A 22,477-nucleotide genomic window follows, 5' to 3' on the forward strand; every position below is an offset into this window, starting at 1 on the left:
GTGGTTGTGTCTATATATGTGAAGTATGTTCTAGAATTCTGGAATGCACATTACCCAGTATTCATCTAAAAGTCAGAGTAGCCAGACATGTAGCCCATACCTTTAATCCTAAGGAGGCAGAGACAGGCGAATCTCTGTGGTGTGTATGTGCATGTGTGTGTCTGGAATTCAGAGATGTGTGCGTGTGTGTTAGGTGTGTGTGTGTGTGTGTAAAAGCCAGAGGCACCTGAGTGGTGGTGACACACACCTTTAGTCCCAGCAGTCTGGAGGCAGAGGCAGGCATATCTCTGTGAGTTTGAGGCCAGCCTGGTCTAAAAGAGCTAGTTCCAGGACAGGCTCCAAAGCTACAGAGAAACCCTGTGTCTAAAAACACAAACAAACAAATAAATAAATAGGTGTATAAATAAGTCAGAGTGGTTCTTCTTCCACCATGGATTCTGGGAACCATCATGCTGGGTGACATGTATTCTTCAGTTATGTAAACTCAAGAATGTCCTTTTTCATTTCTCTTTTTATTATGTTGTTTAATTTTGAGTGTGGGAATATTTTCCACAACGCTGCATAGAAACCAAAGAACAGTTTGTAGGAGTGCATTCTCTCTCTTTCTAGCATGTGAGTTCCAGGGATCGAATTCAGGTAGCTTGATGGCAGGCAACTTTATCCATTAGCCAGTCTGGATTTCTGCCCCTGACCCTTTAGTTGTTTTAGATTTTGTTGTTGATGTTGTTTTGTGTATAACTGTTTTTCCCGCATGGATATATATGTATCACACGTGTACCTGGTGCTTGCAGAAGTCCAAAGAGGGCATCAGCTCCCTGAAACTTGGTTGTAAACCCTGTCCTCTGCAAGAGCAGCAAGAACTCTTAACCACTGAGCCTTATTTCCAGCCCAGTAATTAAAAACTTCTTAGTGTTTATTTAATTTCATAGTGACTTACTGATTTCAGTTGTAATTTTGCTTTATTTGTTTTCTAGAGATGACTATAAATTTATAAAATACAATTTTCACAGCCAGGCAATGGTGGCATACGCATTTACTTCCAGTATTTGGGAGGCAGAGACAAGCGAATGTCTTGAGTTTGAGGCCAGCCTGGTTTATAGAGTGAGTTCCTGGACAGCCAGAACTACACAGAGAAGTCCTATCTTGTAAAGACACTCCCACAAAGAAAAATTGTTTGTGCGTGTTCTATGTGTATATTCAGATGTATATTGCAGTGACTATTTGCTGACTTTGTATGGACTGCATGCATATCAGGATAGTTGTTGAAACTGACTTTTTTATTTCAGGAAAGTACCTGAGACAGAAGAGAATTGACTTCCAGCTTCCCTATGACATCCTCTGGCAGTGGAAACACAATCAGGTACAAAGGCCTCTTTGTCCAGGTTTTTTTGTTGTTGTTGTTCGGTTGGTTGGTTTTTGGGTTTTTTTTTAACTCATAACAGTTGGGCTATAGGGAATGCAAGTTTGTTTTCCTCTGGCTCCTTATCATATCTTAGGATATACTGAGACCTGCCCTTATAAAGGTTAGAGACTTAGAAAAATGAATTTGCATACATATTTAATGTACCTTACTTGCCTTTTATCATACTTCGTAATTACAGTAAGTTTCTGCTTCAGTGACAACCTTTTGTTCTTATTCTAAGCTTTTGTTTTGGTAGCAATGATTTTTGTGCTATAACAATTCTGTTTATGCAGGATTCATAATGAAAATGAAGATGTACTGCCAGAACACTTTAAAACAAACAAACAAACAAAAAAACTCAGACCTTAATTAAGTTAAAGGTTTCGGGGAACAACCACTGGGAAACTGGAAGGTGGGGTGACATACATCTTTAATCCCAGTAGTCAAGAGGTAGAAGCAGGTAGATTTCTGTGAGTTCCAGACCAGTAGAACCGCATAGTAAGACACTGTCTCTAAACAAAAGTTAACTCTGGAGAATCAAAAGCACTTCAGTCTCCTTTGCCTCCTTTTCTCTCTGGTGGTCTCTGGTGGATTGTTTCAAGACAGGCTTTCTAAATAGCCGTGGCTGTATTAGAACTCGTTCTGTGGACCTGGCTGGCCTTGAACTCAGAGATCTGCCTGCCTCTGCCTCCCGACTGCTGGGATTAAAGACATGCATCACTGCTGCCTGTCCTCTGTTAAGTTCTTATGAATATCTTATATATTTGTGTCTTTCTATTGGGTTTTATTGGAGGCGTTGCTTTTGTTTTATTTTGTTTTTAGACAGTGTTTTTTTTCCCTCCCTTTTAACTTTGGGGAATGGGGCTTTCAACATGAACTGAAAAAAATATAATAAAATAAATCCTGATAAATCACTAAGTGATGGAGTTTAGTTCAGTGGCTTTTTCCTTTGCAGCACACTTTAGTTCAAACCTGAGAGCTCTTTCCTCAATGTTTCATATTACCCAGGCTGACCTTGAACTTGCTATGTAGCTAAAACTGGCCTACCACCTCTGATCCTCCTGCTTTCATCTCTATACTGCTGAATTGAGATACATGCACACCAGTAGCACACTCTGCTTGTGGTGAACCACCGTAATGCTGATTTCCTGAGATTCCCTATCAGTCACAGCTGAGAGGACAGCTAATTTTTCTATTGTCATACTACTACACTAAAACAAACCTTATACATGTTGAGGGTTTTAGGGTTTATAGGATTTTGTGATTTTTATGGTAGGGTTGGTACTGGGGCTTGAACACAAAGTGTACCACTGGCCTTTACCCCCATTCCCTTTCCTTTCTTTTGATAGCAACAAATAGAATCTTAACTTATCCAAGTGAATAAGCTTGGTCTTCAGATTGATTCTTTTCAGTAGTTATCCAACAGCATGTTAAAATTTAAAGAAAAAAAAAGCAAATCCAAAATACGTTGTTGTAACTCAGATGTTATTTACACAAGCCTATAATTCTAGCTCTCGGGAAGGGATATAGGAGAAGAACAAAAGATTTACCTAAAAAATTTTAGTCCATCCCAGGCTCCATAGATGCTGCCTTAAAAAAAAAAAAAAAAAGCATGGTTACTTTTTATAAACTATCTAATTCTCCGTCACCCTTTTTTATTGTGGAGAAAATTAAAAATAAATCACTGAGATTCCTTCGATTATACCTGATTCAGAAAGGCTGGAAAACATTTGCCGTGTAGTTTGTGCTCACTGTGATCCTCCTGCCTCACCTTCCCAACTGTTACGAGTATAGAGGTGTTCCATCATGCCTAATTCCCACAAATATTTCCCTATGAACAGAATGCACGGATACCTACCTTTATCTTTAGAGTTTGATGCCACGCTGTCAGTTGAAGCAAAATGCTATATCAAGATTTTTTTTTCTTCTAGCTATACAAAAAACCAGATGTCCCCCTGTATAAAAAAATTCGTTCAAGTGAGTAACTTAGAAGTTATTTTTTTCTGCCTTCAAAACATCAATATTCCTCCTGTCTTGACACTTATTTTTATAGTTCTATATGTTCAAAAACTTTTATTTGCTGTTTTCTCAAGATGTCTACGTTGATGTCAAACCTCTTTCTGGTTATGAGGCTACCACCTGTAACTGTAAGAAGCCGGATGATGCCTCCAGGAAGGGCTGTGGGGATGACTGCCTCAATAGGTACTGTGACTGTTTCTCTGAAACGGAGTCTGACATTGGACGCTGATGCTCACAGACTGCATAGAGTATCAGAGAGAATCTTGTGTACCAAAATGTCACCTTCTCTGGGGGAAGTTCTCAACATAATATGAGATGATGTTGTAATCTATTAATAACCAAAGTCATAAGTGCCTTCTTAGCTTTCCGCATATGGTAGGCCATAATGAGGAACCATCCAAATGAAGTGTATAATTTCCAAAGAAAACTGTGCTAATAAACTATTTGCATGTATGAGCATACACAAGATCAGTAACCACTGATGCTATGAGATGGTAGAAGTGTGGCGTGAGCTCATCTGGGTCTTGTTTTTAGTGGAACTGTTTGTTTTCAGTTGTATCAGAGCTCTGCTTCTCCTGCCTCGCTTCCAAGTGCTGAGCTGATGAGCATGCACCGCCAACCTCTACTAGGTATCAAATGGAAATGCCTGGTATAGGAAGGAGAAGGGGTGAAGATAGAATTGTAGGTTTTAGTAATGCAGATAAATTTACAGAAAATAAAGAACTTAATGTTCACTCATCCATTGCTGGTGGGAATGCACACTTGTGCAACAACTTTGGAAAGCAGTGTGGCGGTTTCTCAGGAAATTCGGGATCAACCTACCCCAGGACCCAGTAATTCCACTCTTGGGAATTTACCCAAGAGATGCCCAATCATACTACAAGAACTTAATGTTCCGAATATGGTAGTACTCACCTCTTAATTTCAGCCCTGTGGAGGCTGAGATTGCAGGAACCACACAGATTGTAAGGTGCCTGCTGTACATGGTAGTTCTGGACCGGTTGGGGTCATAGTTAGACACTGTTGTGAAAAACCAGAACCACCAATAGCCAAAGACAACTGCTTCCCCATGCCCTAGGTCAGCTCCCCTGTCAGCTGGAGGAATTAGTTTTAACATTCCAGTTGGGAATCTTTCCTGGCTTATATTGCCATACATAGATATAAGTATAGTTTTATATATTGTTGATAATGAAGGTACAGATGGTGGGTTTTTAGAAAATATTTGTTTACTTATTTTTCTGTCTATGTATATATGTCTGTGAGTTTATGTGCACCACATTCATGCAGGAACTGACAGATGAGAAGACTGTATTTTCTTGGAATTGAGCCCCATCCTTAGCAAGCAAGTGCTCTTAACCACTGAGCCATCTCCCAGGATCAGTGCATGTGTAGTAGTGATTTTTTTCACTTCCAGTATTTTTTTGTTTTTATTTTATCTTTGAGATAGGGCCTCATCTTGTATCTAAATCTATGCTAGTTCTCACTATGTAGCCCAGACTGGCCTCAAACTCCAAACAATCTTTTTTGCCTTGTTTTCTAACCTGTTTTGTTTTTTTTTTTTTTTTTGTGAAAGTCTCATACTTTATGTTAATAACCATGCCCAGCTACTTACAAATACTTTAAATACTCTTTCATATGTCAGTGTAGTCTACAAGCGTTCACTATCATCCATCAAGTTGATAGACCACAGAGTTGGCCTTATCTCTTTTAGACATCTAATATATTTTCAGTGTTTTACTATTAAAGGTATCACAGAGAAACCCTGTCTCAAGAATCAAAACAAAACAGATAAGCCATCTCACCAGCCCTAAGTAAAGACGGTCGGTTGTGGTGTACACTTTTAATTCCAGCACTCGAGAGGCAGAAGCATGCCTGGTCTACAAAGTGAATCTAGTACAGCTAGGCCTACATACAGAAATTCTATCTCAAAACAACAAAATAAAACAAAGCAAAAAGTCACTAGCAGGGCTACAGAGATGGCTCAGAGGTTAAGAACCTGTAACTCCAGTTGCAGTGATTTCTGATGCCCTCTTCTGACTTCCTTGGGCACCAGACATGCACATTGTTCACATATGGGAAAATACATATAAAAAAAGAAAAAGAAAAAAATTTAAATTATTAAAATGTTAATTTTTAAAAAAACTATTTATTTTACATCCCAGCCACAGCCTTTCCTCAGTTCTTTCTTCGTAGTCCCTCTGCCCCATCCTCTCTCTCCTAACCCCCAGTCTCCTCTTGTGTCTCCATCCAGAAAAGGTCAGGACTCCTATGAGTATCAGTAGTACATGGCACATCAAGTTGCAATTAGACTAAGTACCTTCCTATGTATTAAGGCTGGGCAAGGTGATCCAGTATGAGAAGTAAGGTCCCAACAGCCAGTAAGTGTCAGAGACAGCTGTACAGTATCATACATGCAGAAGGCCTAGGTCGTCCTCATGCAGGCCCCCTGGTTTTCAGTTCAATCTCTGTGAGCCTCTGTGATCCCCTTTGAGCCCAGGTTAGCTGATTGAGACCCTCTGGCTCGTACCCTCCTTTCTCCTCTGCAGGATTCCCGAGCTTCACCTAATGATTGGCTATGGGTCTCTGCATCTGCCTCCATCAGTTGATGGATAACACCTCTCTGATAACAGTTGGTCGAGTCACCAGTTTGGTCATAGGAAAATGACCAGTTTAGGTTACTTATCCACTATTACTAGGAGTCTAAGCTGGGGTCCTCCCCAACCTGGTTGTTCATATTCCCATATAATTTTTTTTTAATGTCATGAATTAGCTGGGCATGGTGCTGAACACCTGGTAGTAACCGTTGCACTTGTGAGGCATAGACAGAGACTATTGGTCTTCATATAGCAAGTTAACAGACCAACTGAGAATACATATTGAATTTTAAAAGTAAATATGTTTTTGAAGGAGATGGTGGTACATGCTCACAGGATGAAGAGGCAAATGGATTTTCAGGTCAAGGGCAGCCTGGTCTACAGAGTGAGTTCCAGGACAGCCAGGGCTACAGAGAAACCCTGTCTTTTCAAGACAACTATAACCCAAGTGGAGAAACCCCATCCTTGAGTGGAGTCGTGGAGGCAAATTTTAAAACAATGTGAAATATTTTGACATAATTGTGGCTGTTTTACATTATTTAAATTAAGTTTAATTTAATTTTATTTATGTATGTGAATGTTTTATCTGCATGTATGTATGTATGCACGCCAGATACATGACTGATACCCCTGTAGGCCAGAAGAGGATGTGTAATACCCTAGAACTAGAAGTCAGGTTTTCTGCAAGAGCAACCAGTGGTCATAACCCTGAGCCATCTTAATAGCCTTTTAATTGTTGCTTCTTGGTTTTTTTTGGGGGGGGGGTGAGACAGGGTTTCTCTGTAGCTTTGGAGCCTATTCTGGAATTAGCTCTTGTAGACCAGACTGGCCTTGAACTCAGAGATCCGCCTGCCTCTGCCTCCTGAGTGCTAGGATTAAAGGTGTGAGCCACCACCACCCGGCAATTGTTGCTTCTTATAATCAGTTTTGGTTTATCTATCTTCCTGTTTCTAAATTTTGAGAATTTCGTTGGTTTAATTTTTTTTTGTCTACTATTTATCCTTTATATTTTGTTGGCTTTTTGCAGTTTTCTTACTCCTAAGGACATAGAAAAGAAGGAGCTAAGCCAGGAGTGAGCCTCACTGGCAAGATCCTGAGCTGTCCTAACAACACCAGAACAATAAGATGAGACCAAGTTGCTTTTAAATGTAAACACAAAATTGACATTTGAACATTTGCCATATTAAATACATTGATTGCTTTATATCATTTTTGTTGGCATAGGTATTACTTTTATTTTTCACATTATGCTGGCCTATATTCAGTCCTAACAAACCTCTCACTTAAACCACGACTAGAAAATAACCCTAAGAAAATAATGTTGTCAAATGAATGTTGTGGGAGGCTGTTCACTACAAAGAAATAAGTTTGACAAATGACAAGATGAAGGTGATAAATGCATTCGTATATAAGAAAAATCAAAGGTATTATTGAATAGATACCTACTTAGATTTTTCAATTAACCCATGATAAATTCTTCACTAAATGAAGCTATCTAACATGTGTCTTTGTCTTATATTTTCATATTATTTAAAGTTGTGTAAATATTTGCTAGGAGAGCAGGACAGGGTTTCTCTGTGTAACAGTACTGGCTGCCCTGGAACTCACGTTGTAGACCATGCTGGCTTCTATCTCAGAGAGATCCACCTGCCTCTGCCTCCCAAGTGCGCGATTAAAGGCACACACCACCTCTGCCCGGTTTCATACACACAATCTTTGAAAATAAAAAGATCCAGAAAAATTTAAAGGTATGGTGATGCATGTCTAGAATTCCAACAGCTAGGAAGGCAGACAAGAGGACTGGACCACACACTGTGATTCTCCAGCTAGCCTGTGCTAGCTTGTGAGACCCATTCCTTCCAGAGTTAGAAATTGCTATTGTTGTGTGTAATATATATATGTGTGGGCATGTTTGCCTCAGGGCACTTACAGACGTCAGCTGATGGGAACTCTGTGGGGTTAATTCTTTCCATCTTCTCTTTGTAGTCAGACTTGGATCAGCAGGCACATACAGCAAGCACCTTTATCCCACTTAGCCATCTTGCCCACCGTGACCTTAGAAACTTTTCAAAAACAAACATTCAAAAGACATATAAACACCTGTTCGTCTGTTATTTTCAAAATATTTTGCTCAGCTTCGTTTTAATTGCCTATAATTCCAGCACTCAGGAAGTTGAGTCAAGAAGATCAAAAGTGGATCTTAGTGGTTAAGAGTTACTTGTTGCTCTTAGTGGGGAACAGAGTTCCCAGAACCTACATGGTTGTTCACAAACATCCATAAATTCAGTTCCAGGGAATACAGTGCACCCTTCTTGTTTCTACATGCACAAAGCACTCACATGGTACACATGCAGACAAAACACTCATATGTAACATAAAATATATAAATCAAGGGCTAGATATGTTAGTGCACACCATTAGTCCCTGCACTAATAAGGCAGAGGCAGGGGGAGCTCTGTGAGTTCAAGGCCAGCCTGGTCTACATAGCAAGTTGCAGGACTACAAAAAGAGGTCCTATCTTCGTGTTTGTACATAAAAATAAATATGCAAGCCAAACTATGCTATGTAGAAGATTCCAGTACTGTCTGAACTGCACAGTAAGACTTTGCTCAAAATAGAACAGATAAAACCAAAGGAAAAGTCTATAAATGGCCATGAGTGGCTACAAAACAAGATTTTAGTAAAGATGGTGGAGTGTTCAACAATAATTAACATGGAAATCAATAACAGAAGGCCAACATTATTGGTCAGCAAATAAACATGCTTGATACCAAGCTGAAGACCTGAGTTCAATCCTCATCACCCACATGTTGGAAGGAGTGCCCCAGTCCTTTGACATCTACTTAAGTGCTATGACACATAGTTCACCCCCCATTATATACAATCAGACAGCTAATAAGTAAATGTTACTTAGAAGTGATATTCTTTCCTTTCCCTCTCTCTGTCTCTCTCTGTGTGTCTCTGTCTCTCTGTCTGTCTCTGTCTCTTTCTCTCTCTCTCCTTGACGCAGAATTTCTCTGTGAAACTAGTTGACCTGGAACTCTCTTGGTAGACCAGGCTGGCCTTGATCTCATAGAAATCCGACTGCCTCTGCTTCCCAAGTGCTGGGATTAAAGGCGTGCACCACCTTTCTCTTTATTCCCTACTATGTTTTCCTACTCTCAGCAATTCTTTCTTGGGTTTTTGTTTTGTTTTTTTACATCTATGTTCCCAGTAGGGTATGGTAGCCTATGACTTTGAGCTTAGCACTCAGGAGGTAGAAGCAAGTAGATCTTTTAGTTTGAGACTTAGTCTATAGAGTTCCAGAACATCCAGGAATACAAAGAAGAAACCTTCTCTTGAAAAACTCAAAAAAGAATGAGAAGCAACAGGAAGTCTGGAGTGTCTGCGGTCATAGCACCCTAAAGGCATCCAATCTCATCAGAAAAACTAGAGGGTTGGCAGTTTTATGAAACTGTAAAGCATTGTCTGTGATCCAACTCCAAAATAATGAAAGTTAACTTTTAAATTATATCATTTTCATTTTGGATACTTACCAACTCTTGTTAAAGTTATTTCATGGACTAAATTTAAAAATAATTTGATGGTATAAAATGTGTGCAGTAAAAATGTATTTGGTAAATTGACTACAATTATTACTTTCTAGAATGATCTTTGCTGAGTGTTCTCCTAACACTTGCCCATGTGGTGAGCAGTGCTGTAACCAGAGGATACAGAGGCATGAGTGGGTGCAGTGTCTGGAACGATTTCGAGCTGAAGAAAAAGGTTGGGGAATTAGAACCAAGGAACCCCTGAAAGCTGGCCAGTTCATCATAGAATACCTAGGGGAAGTTGTCAGCGAACAAGAGTTCAGGTAAATGAATTCTGATAAAATGATGACTTTGCAAGGGAGGACAGTGAATTAAAGAAGTGAACTTTTATGTTACTTTAATCATTAGTGATTTGGCATCAATAGTATGGTGGGGAGAATAGCCGCCCTCCAGTTTAATCAGTGATTGGTTTTTGATTATTTCTCTCTTCTTCAGGAACAGAATGATTGAACAGTATCATAATCACAGTGACCATTACTGTTTGAACCTGGATAGCGGAATGGTGATTGACAGTTATCGCATGGGAAATGAGGCCAGATTCATCAACCACAGCTGTGACCCAAATTGTGAAATGCAGAAATGGTAAGAAAGCATACAAAGGTGAATCGAAGTGTGCAGAACGGTAGGTATCGAGGGTACCAACGTTTGATCTCCTGCTATCATGCGGTTTACACAAAGCATCTTGGGAAGTTCCATTTTACCAAGTCCTTCAGGCAGAGTAAGCTTTTGCTGTTTCTTTAGGTTATCTTAACTACTCTTACCAGAAGAATAGAGCAGTCGTGTAATACTGATCCTAAAGTACTTACCGAATGCTTATTGTATGTTAAGTAACTACATTGTATGTATATCATTTTATTTAGCCAGGCTATATTTCAAACTTACTTACTCCAGTAGATTTATCCAAAAAAAAAAAAAAAAGAGGTGAAATGAGGTTCTTTGTATTAAATGGTCAAATCTAATTTAGAAGGAAAAGAATTTTATCAATGAGGTATTGAAGGGCTGGAGAGATGGTTGACGGTGAAGAGCACATACTGCTCTTCAGAGGATGGAGTTTAATACCTAGCACTTGCAGTTCCAGCTCTGCTTCTGCTGGTACCTGCCCTCGCATGCACATGCCCATGCACAGACACATACATACATGGGACATGTCTGCGTTCCATTCCCTCAGAAAGCCAAGGCAGGGTGACCAGTGGTTTAGAGTATCCACCGCTCTTGCAGAGGACCTGAGTGTAGTTCCCAGCATCCACATTGGATGCCTTACAACTCCCTATAACTCCAGCTCCAGAGGGTAAGATTCCCCTCACCTCCCCTGACAATCTGAATTTGATTGTTCCAGAACCCACATGGTGGAAGGAAAAATAAACGCTCCCAATAATTGTCCCCTACCTCCACATATGTGCCATGACACACACATGCACACACATAATACACATGCCCAAACACAAAATAAGTGGTTCAAAAATAATAATAAAATGAACTGGGTACGAGAGTGAACATCTTTGTTTGACATACGGTCTTTCTCTAGACTAGGTTGTCTTAGAACAAGCAGAGATTCCCCCTGCCTCTGCCTCCTCTGAGTGCTGGGATTAAAATCATGTGACCTCATGTTTATCATGAATAAATGGATCCTTCTTAAATTCTTTTTTTATTTGTTTGTTTGTTTCATGACTGGGTTTTTCAGCTATTCTAAAACTTGCTCTTCAGGCTGGCCTTGAACTCAGATTTTGTTTGCTTCTGTCTCCTATGTGCTGGGATTAAAGGCATGCGCCACCACTACTTGGCATAGCTTTGAGATTTTTTGTTTTTTTAATTTATTTATTGTGTTTTTGAGACAGGATGTCCTGGATCTCAGTATGTAAACCAGGCTGGCCTTGTAGTCACAGAGATATACCTTCCCAAATGCTGGGATTAATGGTAAATGCCACTATACCCAGCTCTAAATACCTTTATTTAGGAAAAGCTAGAGGAAAGGGGAATAACACATTTTCTCAAAAATGATATCATAACTAGAAACTCTGAATATATACCTTAAGAAATTGAGTCTAGAATTAAAATCATGTACCAAAAGAAATTTGAGACCCATATCTTTACTAATAGCACTTAGGTATACTTTTTGTTTGTTTTGTTTTTAGGTAGGATTCCCTGTATCCCAGGCTGGCCTTGAGCTTTCCATTTAACTGATGGTGACAGTGAGCTTTTTATTAATTTGTGTGTGTGTGTGTGTTTATTTGTTATCGTGTTTGCATGCTGATGGCACAGAGCACATGTGGGTGTCAGGGTACTACTTTTTAGACATCAGTTCTCTCTACCATGTGGGTCCTAGGGACTGAACTCAAGTCGCCAGGCTTGGTAGCAATTATCTGTGCCCACTGAGCCGTCTTGCAGTCAGACCTTGCCTTGAGGTTCTGCTCCTCCTGTATGTAATTCAAGTCCAAACTGGGTACAAGAGACCATTTCTCGAAAGGGAAGTGGTGGGGACTAGGGCTATCATTATGGTGAGATGGCTTATTGGGTAAAGGCACTTGCCACCTAGCCTGAAAGACCTTCATTCAGAGTCCATAGGACCCAAAGTGTGATAGGAGAGTATTAACCCTATAGTTGTTCTCTGAGATCTTCATGTGCTGCACTCATAATAAAGTTGCACAATTCACACACGTTCAGTAAACAAAAATAAAAAACCAAAAACCTGAAAACTTTATAGATTTTTGTCAGCAACTTGAATTCCCCTTTGTAGTGAATGCCCTAACTAAATGATGCAGTGAAAAACGAGAGGGAAAAACGGAATGGGACGTAGAGACCTGTGCACCCAGCAGTTTGCATGGAGTGCACACCTGGGATTCTTAGGAAGGCACTGTCTCAAAGAACCCACACCAACAGAATAGAAATAACCTGGGACTGAAATACAGTCCAAACAGTATAGTGCTTGCCTAGGATGCCCAAAGCCTTAGGTTTGCTCCCCAGCAACTCAAACCACACATTGTGGTACAGCTCTGTAATCCTAGCCCTCAGGGGGTGGAGGTGAGGGGATCAGAAGTTCAAAGTTACCCTGCACTCCTGAGGCCACCCTGAGCTACGTGGGATCCTGCCTCAGGCACAAATGATAGTGATTGTAGACGTGGAGATTTCGGTACTGTTTTCCACTTCCAGTGTGCTAACAGCCAAGTGCAAGGTAACACTTGGACTGAAGAGGGCCCAAGTTCAGTTCCCGTCACTCATGGTAGAGAATCCAGTGTCCCATTCTGGCCTTCCCAGGCACCTGCACACACAAGGTATACACTCCTCTATGTTCGTACACATAATTTTAAATTTATTATTTAAAAATAAAAGACAGCTGAGTACAAGTGTAGGTGCACACATTTAATCCTAGCATTTGGGAAGCAGAGGCAGGCAGTCTTGTGAGTTTGAAGCCACCCCGGTCTACATAAGGAGTTTATGCTAGCCAGGGCTACAAGTTTAGACCCAGTCTCCATAAAGAAAAAAATTAAAAGACAATACTTTTATAATAACTTCATTAAAGACTAGTCTCTTGAGCTGGAGAGGTGGCTCCGAGGTTAAGAGCACTGGCTGCTCTTCAGAGGTCCTAAGTTCAATTCCCAGCAACCATGCAGTAGATCACAACTATCTGTAATGAGATCTAGTGCCCTCTTCTGTCATGTGGGCATGCATACAGGCAGAACATTGTATACGTAATAAATAAATAAATCTTTAAAAAAATTTTAAAAAGACTAGTTTCTTAAAGCTAGGATTTGGATCAGCAGTCACTTGACTATTCTTCCAGAGGACCTGGTCCATTGCCCATGCAGCAGCTCAACACCTTTTTCTGACCTTAGGGAGTACCAAGCACCTATATGGCACACGTATATGTATATAAGCAGGCCAAACACTCATACATAAAAGTCCTTAAAACCTAAAAATAGATCTAAAGAAAGTTAGACCTTTGTGGTAAGACCCACCAAACAAAACTTTATGAACAGATAGGTCTTATTCAAGGGCTAGATATCAATCTTCATGTCTACTCGTCCACTACAAATTTTGAGACTAGCTTGGGTTATATAGTGAGACACCGACTCAAAAAAAAGAAGCGGGAGGGTGGCTAAGGAGATAACCTTGGTTACAGTGCACAGTGCACAGACACGAGAAGCTGTTGCCACATCCCTAGCACCCGTGTCAGATCCCAGGCATGGTGGTACATGGTTTGTGACGAGCACCGGGTAAATGGAGACAGGCCGATTCCCAGAAGCTTGTGGGCCAACCAGCCTCGCCAGTCAGTGATCTCTGCTTTCAGTGAGAGATCCTATACGTTCCAGGAGTCTAGGCAGTAGGGAGGAGAGAAGAGGGACTGGAGATTACCATCACATATGCATAGATGCAAAACAATGTTTCTGAGTGAAAAATAGGGCTGGCTAGTAGATAAAGGCATTTGTCATCAAAGGCAAACATCCTTAGTTTCATTTCTCCTACACTGGAAGATGAGAGCCAACTCCTGAAAGTTGTTCTCTGACCTCTATAGACACTGTAGCAGATACACACACCTTAAACATAAAATAATATAAAAGAAAGTAATAGTATTTCAGCAGCATACATACTAAAATTGGAATGATAGAAGATTAATGTAGGCTTTGTTTAAAGATATCATGCAAATTAAACAGTCCATACTTTTAAAAATTATAATAGGCACTGGAGAGTTAGTTCAGTGGTTACAACTCAGTTCCCATACTAAACAGCTCACATAACTGTAACTCCAACTCAGCTGATCTGATGCCTCTGGCCTCCTCCTGTATACATACATACATAAAAAATTTTAATGTCGTGCTATCAAGTTGACCTATAAGTTCAGATATAAATCATTTGTGGAAATTGACATGCCCATTGCTAATGTATATATAAAACTCAACTGGGCATGGTAGTACATGCCTTTAATTCCAGCCCAGCACTGACAAGAAGAGACAAGGTGAAAGCCATGGGACTGAATTGGTCAGTGCTTAAGAGCATTGGCTGCTTTTCCAGATGACTGGCATTTGGGTCCCAGCATCCATGTGGTACTCAGTTATCTGTAATTCTGTTTCCAAGGGATCTGACACCCACTTCTGGCCTCTGCAGGCAGCAGACATGCATGTGGTGCATAGATACACAGGTAGCAAAACACCCATACAGATAAAAAATAAAATTATTTTTTAAAAATGGTTGAAAGCTAGACTCATCTGAGTAAGACCCTGTCTAAAAATTATGAGATGGTAAGTTAAATATGAATGAATGCAGGGCGAATACAGAGGAAATCAAAAAGAAGCAGATGGGAAAAAGTAAGGACTTAACCAGATTTCACCTTTAATAGTTTTCTGTCCTAAGTCACATGTGACAGTAGTTTCCAGAAAGATGGCACAGGCTATCTTCTTGGACTTGGGAGATACAGAAGGTAGGTATAAATACCTTAAAAAGGATTGACCATGCTTTTTTCAAATTGAATTTTTTTCAGTTTGATAAAAATTAATATTTCTAAAGTTTAGCATGGTGACACATGTCTTTACTCAGACTGTGAGGAAGAAGGATCATCATGATTCTGAGGCCATATTGGCCTATGTAGTAAAACTGTCTCAAATATTCAAGAGTGGGATGGATTGATTTCTAAGAGTACTCTCCTCACAACTAAGACAACCCTAAGTTTGATCTCAGGGCCTAGTAGGCCTAGTCAGGGCTACTATTGCTGTGATGAAACACCATGACCAAAAGCAACTTGGGCAGGACAGGGTTGATGTCACTCACAGTTCCATGTAACAGTTCATCACCAAAAGCAGTGAGAGCAGGGACTCAAGCAGGGCAGGGAACTAGAGGCAGGAGCTGATGCAGAGGGCATGGAGGGGCTGCTCACTAACTTGCTCAGCATGGCTTGTTCGGCCTCCTTTATTATAGAGCCCAGGGCTACCAGCCCAAGGGTGGCTCCACTCACAATGGACGGGGCCTCCAGGCTTGACTACAGCTCCATCTTTTGGAGGCTTTCTTTTCATTGAGGGTCTTTTCTCAAACAAGATGACTTTAGCTTGTATCAAGTTAACATAAAGTAAACCAGCACATCCCTGTAAATACAGTTTTGTTCATCAACAAAATACCATTTAGGAGGCTGGAGAGATGATGGCTCAGTGGTTAAGTGCACTGGGTGCTTTTCCCAGCACCCCGTTGGCAGTCTGACACCCTCACACAGACATGCATGCAGGCAAAACACCAATGCACATAAAATAAAAATAAATTATTTTTAGGGGGATATAGAATACCATTTAGGTGGGACTGGATAGATGCCTCAGTTAAGAATACTTGCTACTGTTGCAGAATAGCTCCCTTTGCTGGCTTCTCCTAGGACCTGCACAAACATGGCATACATTCACACAGATAAACCTAAAAAACAAAAATATTTCTTAATTTAAAGAAAGCAAGGTGAGCCAGGTGGTAGTAGTGAACTCCTTTAATCCCAGCACTCAGGATTCAGTGACAGGCAGTTCTGTTAGTTCGAGGTCAGCCTTGTCTACAAAGGAAGTTCCAGGGTAACCAGACCAGGGCTACACAGAGAAACCCTGTCTCAAAAAATTAAAAAAAAAAAAAAGAAATGCAAGGTGATGGGTTTGCTGGTATATACCTGTAATCTTAGTGCTTAGGACACTGAAGCAAGAAGTGGAAATTCCAGATGCCAAATAAACCAGGATGCTAAAAGCTGGGGGTTAGAGGTAATTCGGCAGACAGGATGTTTTTGGTGAAGTACTTTCCATTAGAACCTGAGTTTAATCTCTAGTGCTCATGTGAAAGCTGAACACATGGTGTAGACCTGTAATCTGTACTGGGGAGGTAGAGACAGGAAGATATCTGTGGTTCATTGGTTATGGCAGTCTAACCACTTAGTGAGTTCCAACTTCAAAAAGTAAGGACAGACAATTGAAAAAGACACAGGATGTCAGCTTCTGGACTTCACACGTATGTATACATACACACAAAAGCCAACACATAAGCCTAAATCAGTTAAAGTGGGTCAGCAAGAGGGCTCAGCATGTAAAGGTGAGTATTGCCAAGCCTAAGAACTGAGTTTAATCCCTGGTACCCACATGGTAGAAGGAGAGAACTGACTCCCACTAGCTGATCCCTGATGCCAGCATATGGTTTGTGGCACATAGTTATCTGCACACAGATACACAAAAAGAACGATAAGTAAATAATAAATATAGGAATACTTGACATATTTATTTGTATGTGTGTTTATCTGAGAAAGGACTGATTTTTACTCGGAAACTATAAAATCAAGAAGACAATACCTTTTCTTAAATAAGAAAGAAAGGGTGGTATTTGTGTATACGTTAGAGTATGTGTAAGCTCTCAAAGACTCCAGACAGGTGTCAGATCTCTTGAGCTGAGCTGGAGCTGCCTGACTTGCATGCTAGGAACTGAACTTGGATTCGACAAGCAAGCTGCAAGTGCTCAAGTGTCATAATCACTGTAAGATGGGCTAGATGTGGTCGAATATACCTGTCATCCCAACACTTGAGATGGAGACAGACCAATCAAGAGTCTGAAATTCAAGGACAGGTTTTTACCTTAAGTAAAAAATAGACAATGGATTTGATACCAGGTTTTAAGACCAGTATCTACCCTCCAAAATGCCTAGAACTAAGGGCTGACATTACAAAACATCCATGAAATAATGTTAAAGCAAGCTAGACGTGGTGGCGCATGCCTTCAGTCCCAGAACTCAGGAGGTAGAGGTGGGCCGATCGCTGTTGTAACTTCCAGGCAATCCTGGTCTACAGAGTAAGAGAAAACAAGTATAACAAAAAAGGATAGAGCAGTAGGAATAATGTTGAACTGCTCATGAATTGTAATTGGTGTAACTTCTTTAAATGTATATCATTGCCTCTTAAAAACCCAGGATCCCATTCTATTCCTGGTCTAAGAATATGGCCTTCAAAAATTATTAAGTATGTTCAAGACATGTATAGCTCTTTGACCAGTCTTGACACCTGTAGGGGCTGCTGAGAGCAGGACTTCTAGGCTGGCTATAAACAGTGTCTCAGAGCCATAATGAGGACCTGCCTTCCTTCCTTCCTTTATTTATTTATTTTTTTATTATTTTTTATTTATTTGAGACAAGGTCTCTTGACATAGCCCTGAAGTTGTGGAACTTATGGACAAGGCTAGTCTCAGACTCACAATGACTCCTGTTTGTCAACCAAATAAAAACAAAGAATCTGGGAAAAGGTAATTTGGAATCATATATAGTATATACCAAATTCTGAAGCAACCTTCCCACAGAGGCCATTGATTGCAGAATTCATGATGTTATACCCCTTGTGGGTTTAAACTAATGAAAAAGTACATTAAAGGGGGGTGGAAGACATGTATAAGAATATACACATAAAACTCTGTTGTGTTTTCTCTTCTTTTTGCAAGAGTCTCACTATGTATCTTAGGCTAACCTGAAAATCAAGATGCTTCTACTTTAGTCTCCAAGGTGCTGAGGTTCAGGTAGGCAACATCACATGCCCTGAAAGATTTGTGTTGTAACTATTAACTACAATCTGTCAATAGCAGTAGAATAGGTATAGAAAGTATGGTGGGTTTTTTTTTTAACTTAAGTGGAAAACTATCCAGTGTGTAAAGGTACAAACTGATGTATACAATTCAGTGTGACACTGAGTGAAAAAGACTGGGTATACAAGTGTACATACTAAGACCAGGTTTTAGATTCAGTGGGTAAAGATGTTTGCTGCCAAACCTGAGTTCAGTCCAGGAGACCCACATGGTGGGGTGGGGGTAGGGGAACAAAACAGAATTGACTCCCACAAGTTGTCCTCTGACCTCCATGTATAGTTTATGACATTTACATGCCACACACAGAGAAAGATCAGTTAAAAATGTAAAAGGCAGGTGTGATGGCGTACATTTTTAATCTGAGTAGTTAGGAAGCTAAGGCAGGAGGATAGTAAATTGCAGGCCAGCCTGGGTGTTAGCTACATTAGTGAGACGTCATCTCAAAGAAATAAAAAGTACAGGGTCTGGCAGTGGGGGCACACTTTTTTTTCCCCAAGTTTGTTTATTTTATATCCTGGCTGCCTTTGCTATTTTCCCTCCTCACCTCTCATTTCTCCCCCTACAAATCTTCCCTCTGTCTCCCCCCATCCACTCCTCTGTTTCTGTTCAGAAAGTGGCAGTCCTCCCATGGGTGTCAACAAAGCATGGCATATAAAATTGCAGTACGAATAAGCACCTCCCTTGTATCAAGACTGGACAAGGCAGCCCAGTGTAAGGAATAGGTTCCCAAAAGCCAGCCAAAGTGTTAGGGACAGCCCCTGCTCCCACTGTTAGGAGTTCCACAAGAAGACTAAACAACGGGCGGCGGAGGGTAGGGCACACATGACCATGGTTGGTGTGTAAAATGGAAAATATTTATATATATATATATATATATATATATATATATATATATATATATATATATAAAACACAATGTCACATGTACACAGAGGGCTATCTTAGCCCCATTCAGGCTCTCTGGTTGTTGGTTCAGACTCTGAGCTCCTGTGTGCCCAGATTAGTTGCTTCTGTGAGTTTTTTTGTGGTGTCCTTTGGCCCCTCTGGCTGGTGCAGTGGGATTCCTCTCAGCCTAATGTTTGACTGTGGGTCTCTGCATCTGTTTCCACCAGTTGCTGGATGAAGCTCCTCTGGTGACAATTTGGGATAGTTACCAATGTATGAGTATAGCAGAATATCATTAGGGATCGTTTCATTGACCTTTTTCTTTCTCCAGTTGTGTTTGTTTCTATCCTAGGTCTCTAGCACTCCAGGCAGTGTGGGCTCACTCTTGTGCCATGGGTCTCAGGCTGGTCCAGTCATTGGTTGGCCATTTCCACAATTTCTGCACCACAGAGGCAAGCTGATCTCTGTGTTCAAGGCTAGCCTGGTATACAAAGCAAGTTCCAGGATAGCCAGAGCTGTTACATAGAAAAACCCTGTCTTAAAAAAAAAATTGCTGGGCTTGGTGGCACTTTTAATCAGGCAGAGACAGGTGGATCTCTGTTCAAGACCAGCCATAGCTGCACAGTGAGTCCTGTCTGAAACAATCAAAAATGTAAGGACCCTGGCAGTGATGGTGCATGCCTTTAATCCCAAAACTTTGGAGGCAGAAGCAGATGGAACTCTGAGTTTGAATTCAGTCTGGTCTACAGAGCAAGTTCCAGGACAGCCAGGGCTGCATAAAGAGAACCTGTCTTGAAGAAAGGGGTGGGGGAAGAAGGCTGAGGAGGTGGCTCAGCCATTAGGAGTCCTTGCTGCTGTTGAAGGGAATGCAGTTTAGCTTCTAGCAACCATGCAGGTTAGATCTAGCTGTGCCACAAGCTCCTGTGAACCTTACGCAGTGTTTTGGCTTCTGCAGACACCTCTACACACACGGCATACACCCTCCCACAGAGACACACACATACACATCAATTTAAAATTTTTTTTTTTTTTTTTTTTTTTTTTTTTTTTTTTTTTTTTTTTTTTTTTTGGTTTTTCGAGACAGGGTTTCCCTGTAGTTTCTAGAGCCTGTCCTGGAACTAGCTCTTGTAGACCAGGCTGGCCTTGAACTCAGAGATCCGCCTGCCTCTGCCTCCCGAGTGCTGGGATTAAAGGCGTGAGCCACCACCGCCCGGCTCAATTTAAAATTTTTAAGGACTAGAGAGCTAGCACAGTAGTTAAGAGTACTTGTTCCTCTTGCAGAGGACCTGGGTTCAGTTCCCAACACCCACATGGTGGCTCACAACCATCTGTATGTGTATCTCCAGTTCCATGGCATCCAGTATCCACTCTGACCTCCACAGGCATACAGGTACAACATTCATACACATAAAATAAGGATATTTCTTTTTAAAGATTATATTGTCTGATTCCATTTATTTGAAATACAAAATAGACAAAACTAATACATAGTGGTAAAGATCAGAAAAATACAGATCATTTATGGCATAGGTACTGACTGAGGAGCTTTCTGAGAGATTATGCAGGTACATACATGAGTAGGAACTCAGGAAGGTACTCAAGATTTGTGGCACAGGGAAGGATTTGCTTGATTTAATACTTTTCTTTGAGTTTTGTGTGGTGTGGATTTGTTTTATTTCCTAGGGATTGAACCAAGAACCTCAACTGTACTAGGCAGTTCTCTCTTGTTGTTTGTTTGTTTGTTTGTTTGTTTGTTTGTTGAGGCAAGTTCTAGACTGACCTCAGACTTTCTCTATAACCAAGGCTGGCCTTATACTCCTGAGCATCATACTTTGCCACAGAAAGATGGAAATATAAGAACGTGCTACCACTATTTGGTCTTGGGGGCAGCACTTTGTTGAGGTTTTGTTTGTTTGATTGATTGAGATGGTGTCTCACTGTGTAGTCCTTATCTGGGCTGAGCTCTTCAGTGTTCGTGGTGCACTCAGAGGCAAAGTCAGGAGACTATGAGGTAAGGCCAGCCTTGTCTCCCTGAAGAGTTCAAGAAAACTAGGGCTACAAAAAAATATCCTTTTGGGGGCAGCAGGAATGTGGGAGAAGAGAGATGCTCTCTCAAAGGCCAAACCATTTGTAATCCCACCACTGGGGAGGTTGAAGCAAGAGGATAGATTACCAGGAATTTGAGGCTTTGTAAATAAACAAGGGGCTGGGGATAAAGCTCAGCTGAAAGAGTGATTGATTGTTTAACATGCACAGAGGCCTGGCTAGGTTCAGTCACCAGCACCTCATAAATCCCGTGTGGTAACATGGGCCTGTAATCTTAGCACCCAGGAGGTGGAGACAGGAGGATCAAAAGTTCAAGGTTGTCTTTGACTACCTACTGAGGTTGAGGTCAATATAAGCTCCTACATGAGACCATGCCAAATAATAATGATAATGATAGTGATAAGCTGGACTTGTTGTTGTTCATCTTTAATCTAGGCACTTAAGGTAGAGACTGGCAGATCTCTTTGAGTTTGAGGCCAGCCTGATCTACAGAGTGAGTTCCAGGCCAGCTGGGGCTACACAATGATACTTCTCTTTCTTCGGGGTGTGAGGGCTAGGTAGGGATTTCTCCCATAACTCTGCCTGTTCTAGAACTCACTCTGTAGACTAAGTTGGTCTAGCGCTCACAGAGATCTGCCTGCTTCTGCTCCTGAGTGCTGGAATTAAAAGCGTGATGGCAGAAGACTCTCGAAAAGAAATAAAAGGAAAGGAACAAGGCTGTAGTTCAGTGGTGGGGTACTTGGGTCACATACAAGTGGTGAGAAATCCCAACTTGGAATGTTGTTCTTTTCTCGATAGGTCTGTTAATGGAGTGTACCGTATTGGACTCTATGCGCTTAAGGATGTGCCTGCTGGGACTGAGCTCACCTATGATTACAACTTTCATTCCTTCAATGTTGAAAAACAGGTAGGAATTTGAATTCAGGAGGGAGCCATTGAGAGTCACATTGAAGAAGACTGTTCTTCACTCTTAAGATGTAGTTCCCACTGTTTGAGAACTCTGGAGACCACAGTGCTCTGCTGCTGTTTTCTTTACTCATGTCTTTTTTGTTTGTTTGTTTCATTTTTTTTTTTTTTTGAGATAGGGTCTTGCTATATATAGCCCCTGGCAAGCCTACAACTTGCTGTGTTGACTAGGCTGATTTCGAACCTGAAGCAGTCCTTCTCCTACCTTCCAAGTAGGATTATAGCATGTGCCAGTATTCTTAGGTTTTATATTTGCTTTGGCTTGTGGGTTGATTGGTTTGTAACCAGTCTGAGGTATCCCAGGCTGATTCCAAAACTTATTTGTAGCCTTGGGTGTTCTGATTTACCTGTAGAGTGCCAAGATTATAGGCGTGCATCATTACTTCAGTGATTCTCATCAGTCACTTCCC

The 22,477-nt window shown here is 40.9% G+C and overlaps 1 protein-coding gene across 4 annotated transcripts in view; it reads left to right on the top strand.

Annotated features, from left to right (window-relative positions):
* Ash1l (ASH1 like histone lysine methyltransferase) overlaps window positions 1-22,477 on the top strand; it is a 147,716-nt gene that overhangs the window by 95,688 nt on the left and 29,551 nt on the right. For all 4 annotated transcript variants that reach the window (XM_038311135.1, XM_038311133.1, XM_038311134.1 and 1 more), the window contains 6 exons: window positions 1,287-1,360; window positions 3,334-3,379; window positions 3,496-3,604; window positions 9,662-9,868; window positions 10,041-10,187; window positions 21,900-22,008. In XM_038311135.1, the coding sequence (XP_038167063.1) occupies window positions 1,287-1,360; window positions 3,334-3,379; window positions 3,496-3,604; window positions 9,662-9,868; window positions 10,041-10,187; window positions 21,900-22,008 (692 nt within the window). The remainder of the gene's footprint in view (window positions 1-1,286; window positions 1,361-3,333; window positions 3,380-3,495; window positions 3,605-9,661; window positions 9,869-10,040; window positions 10,188-21,899; window positions 22,009-22,477) is intronic.

Source organism: Arvicola amphibius, chromosome 14 (genome assembly GCF_903992535.2).
Source record: "Arvicola amphibius chromosome 14, mArvAmp1.2, whole genome shotgun sequence".
In the NCBI taxonomy this organism is placed as follows: Eukaryota; Metazoa; Chordata; class Mammalia; order Rodentia; family Cricetidae; genus Arvicola; species Arvicola amphibius.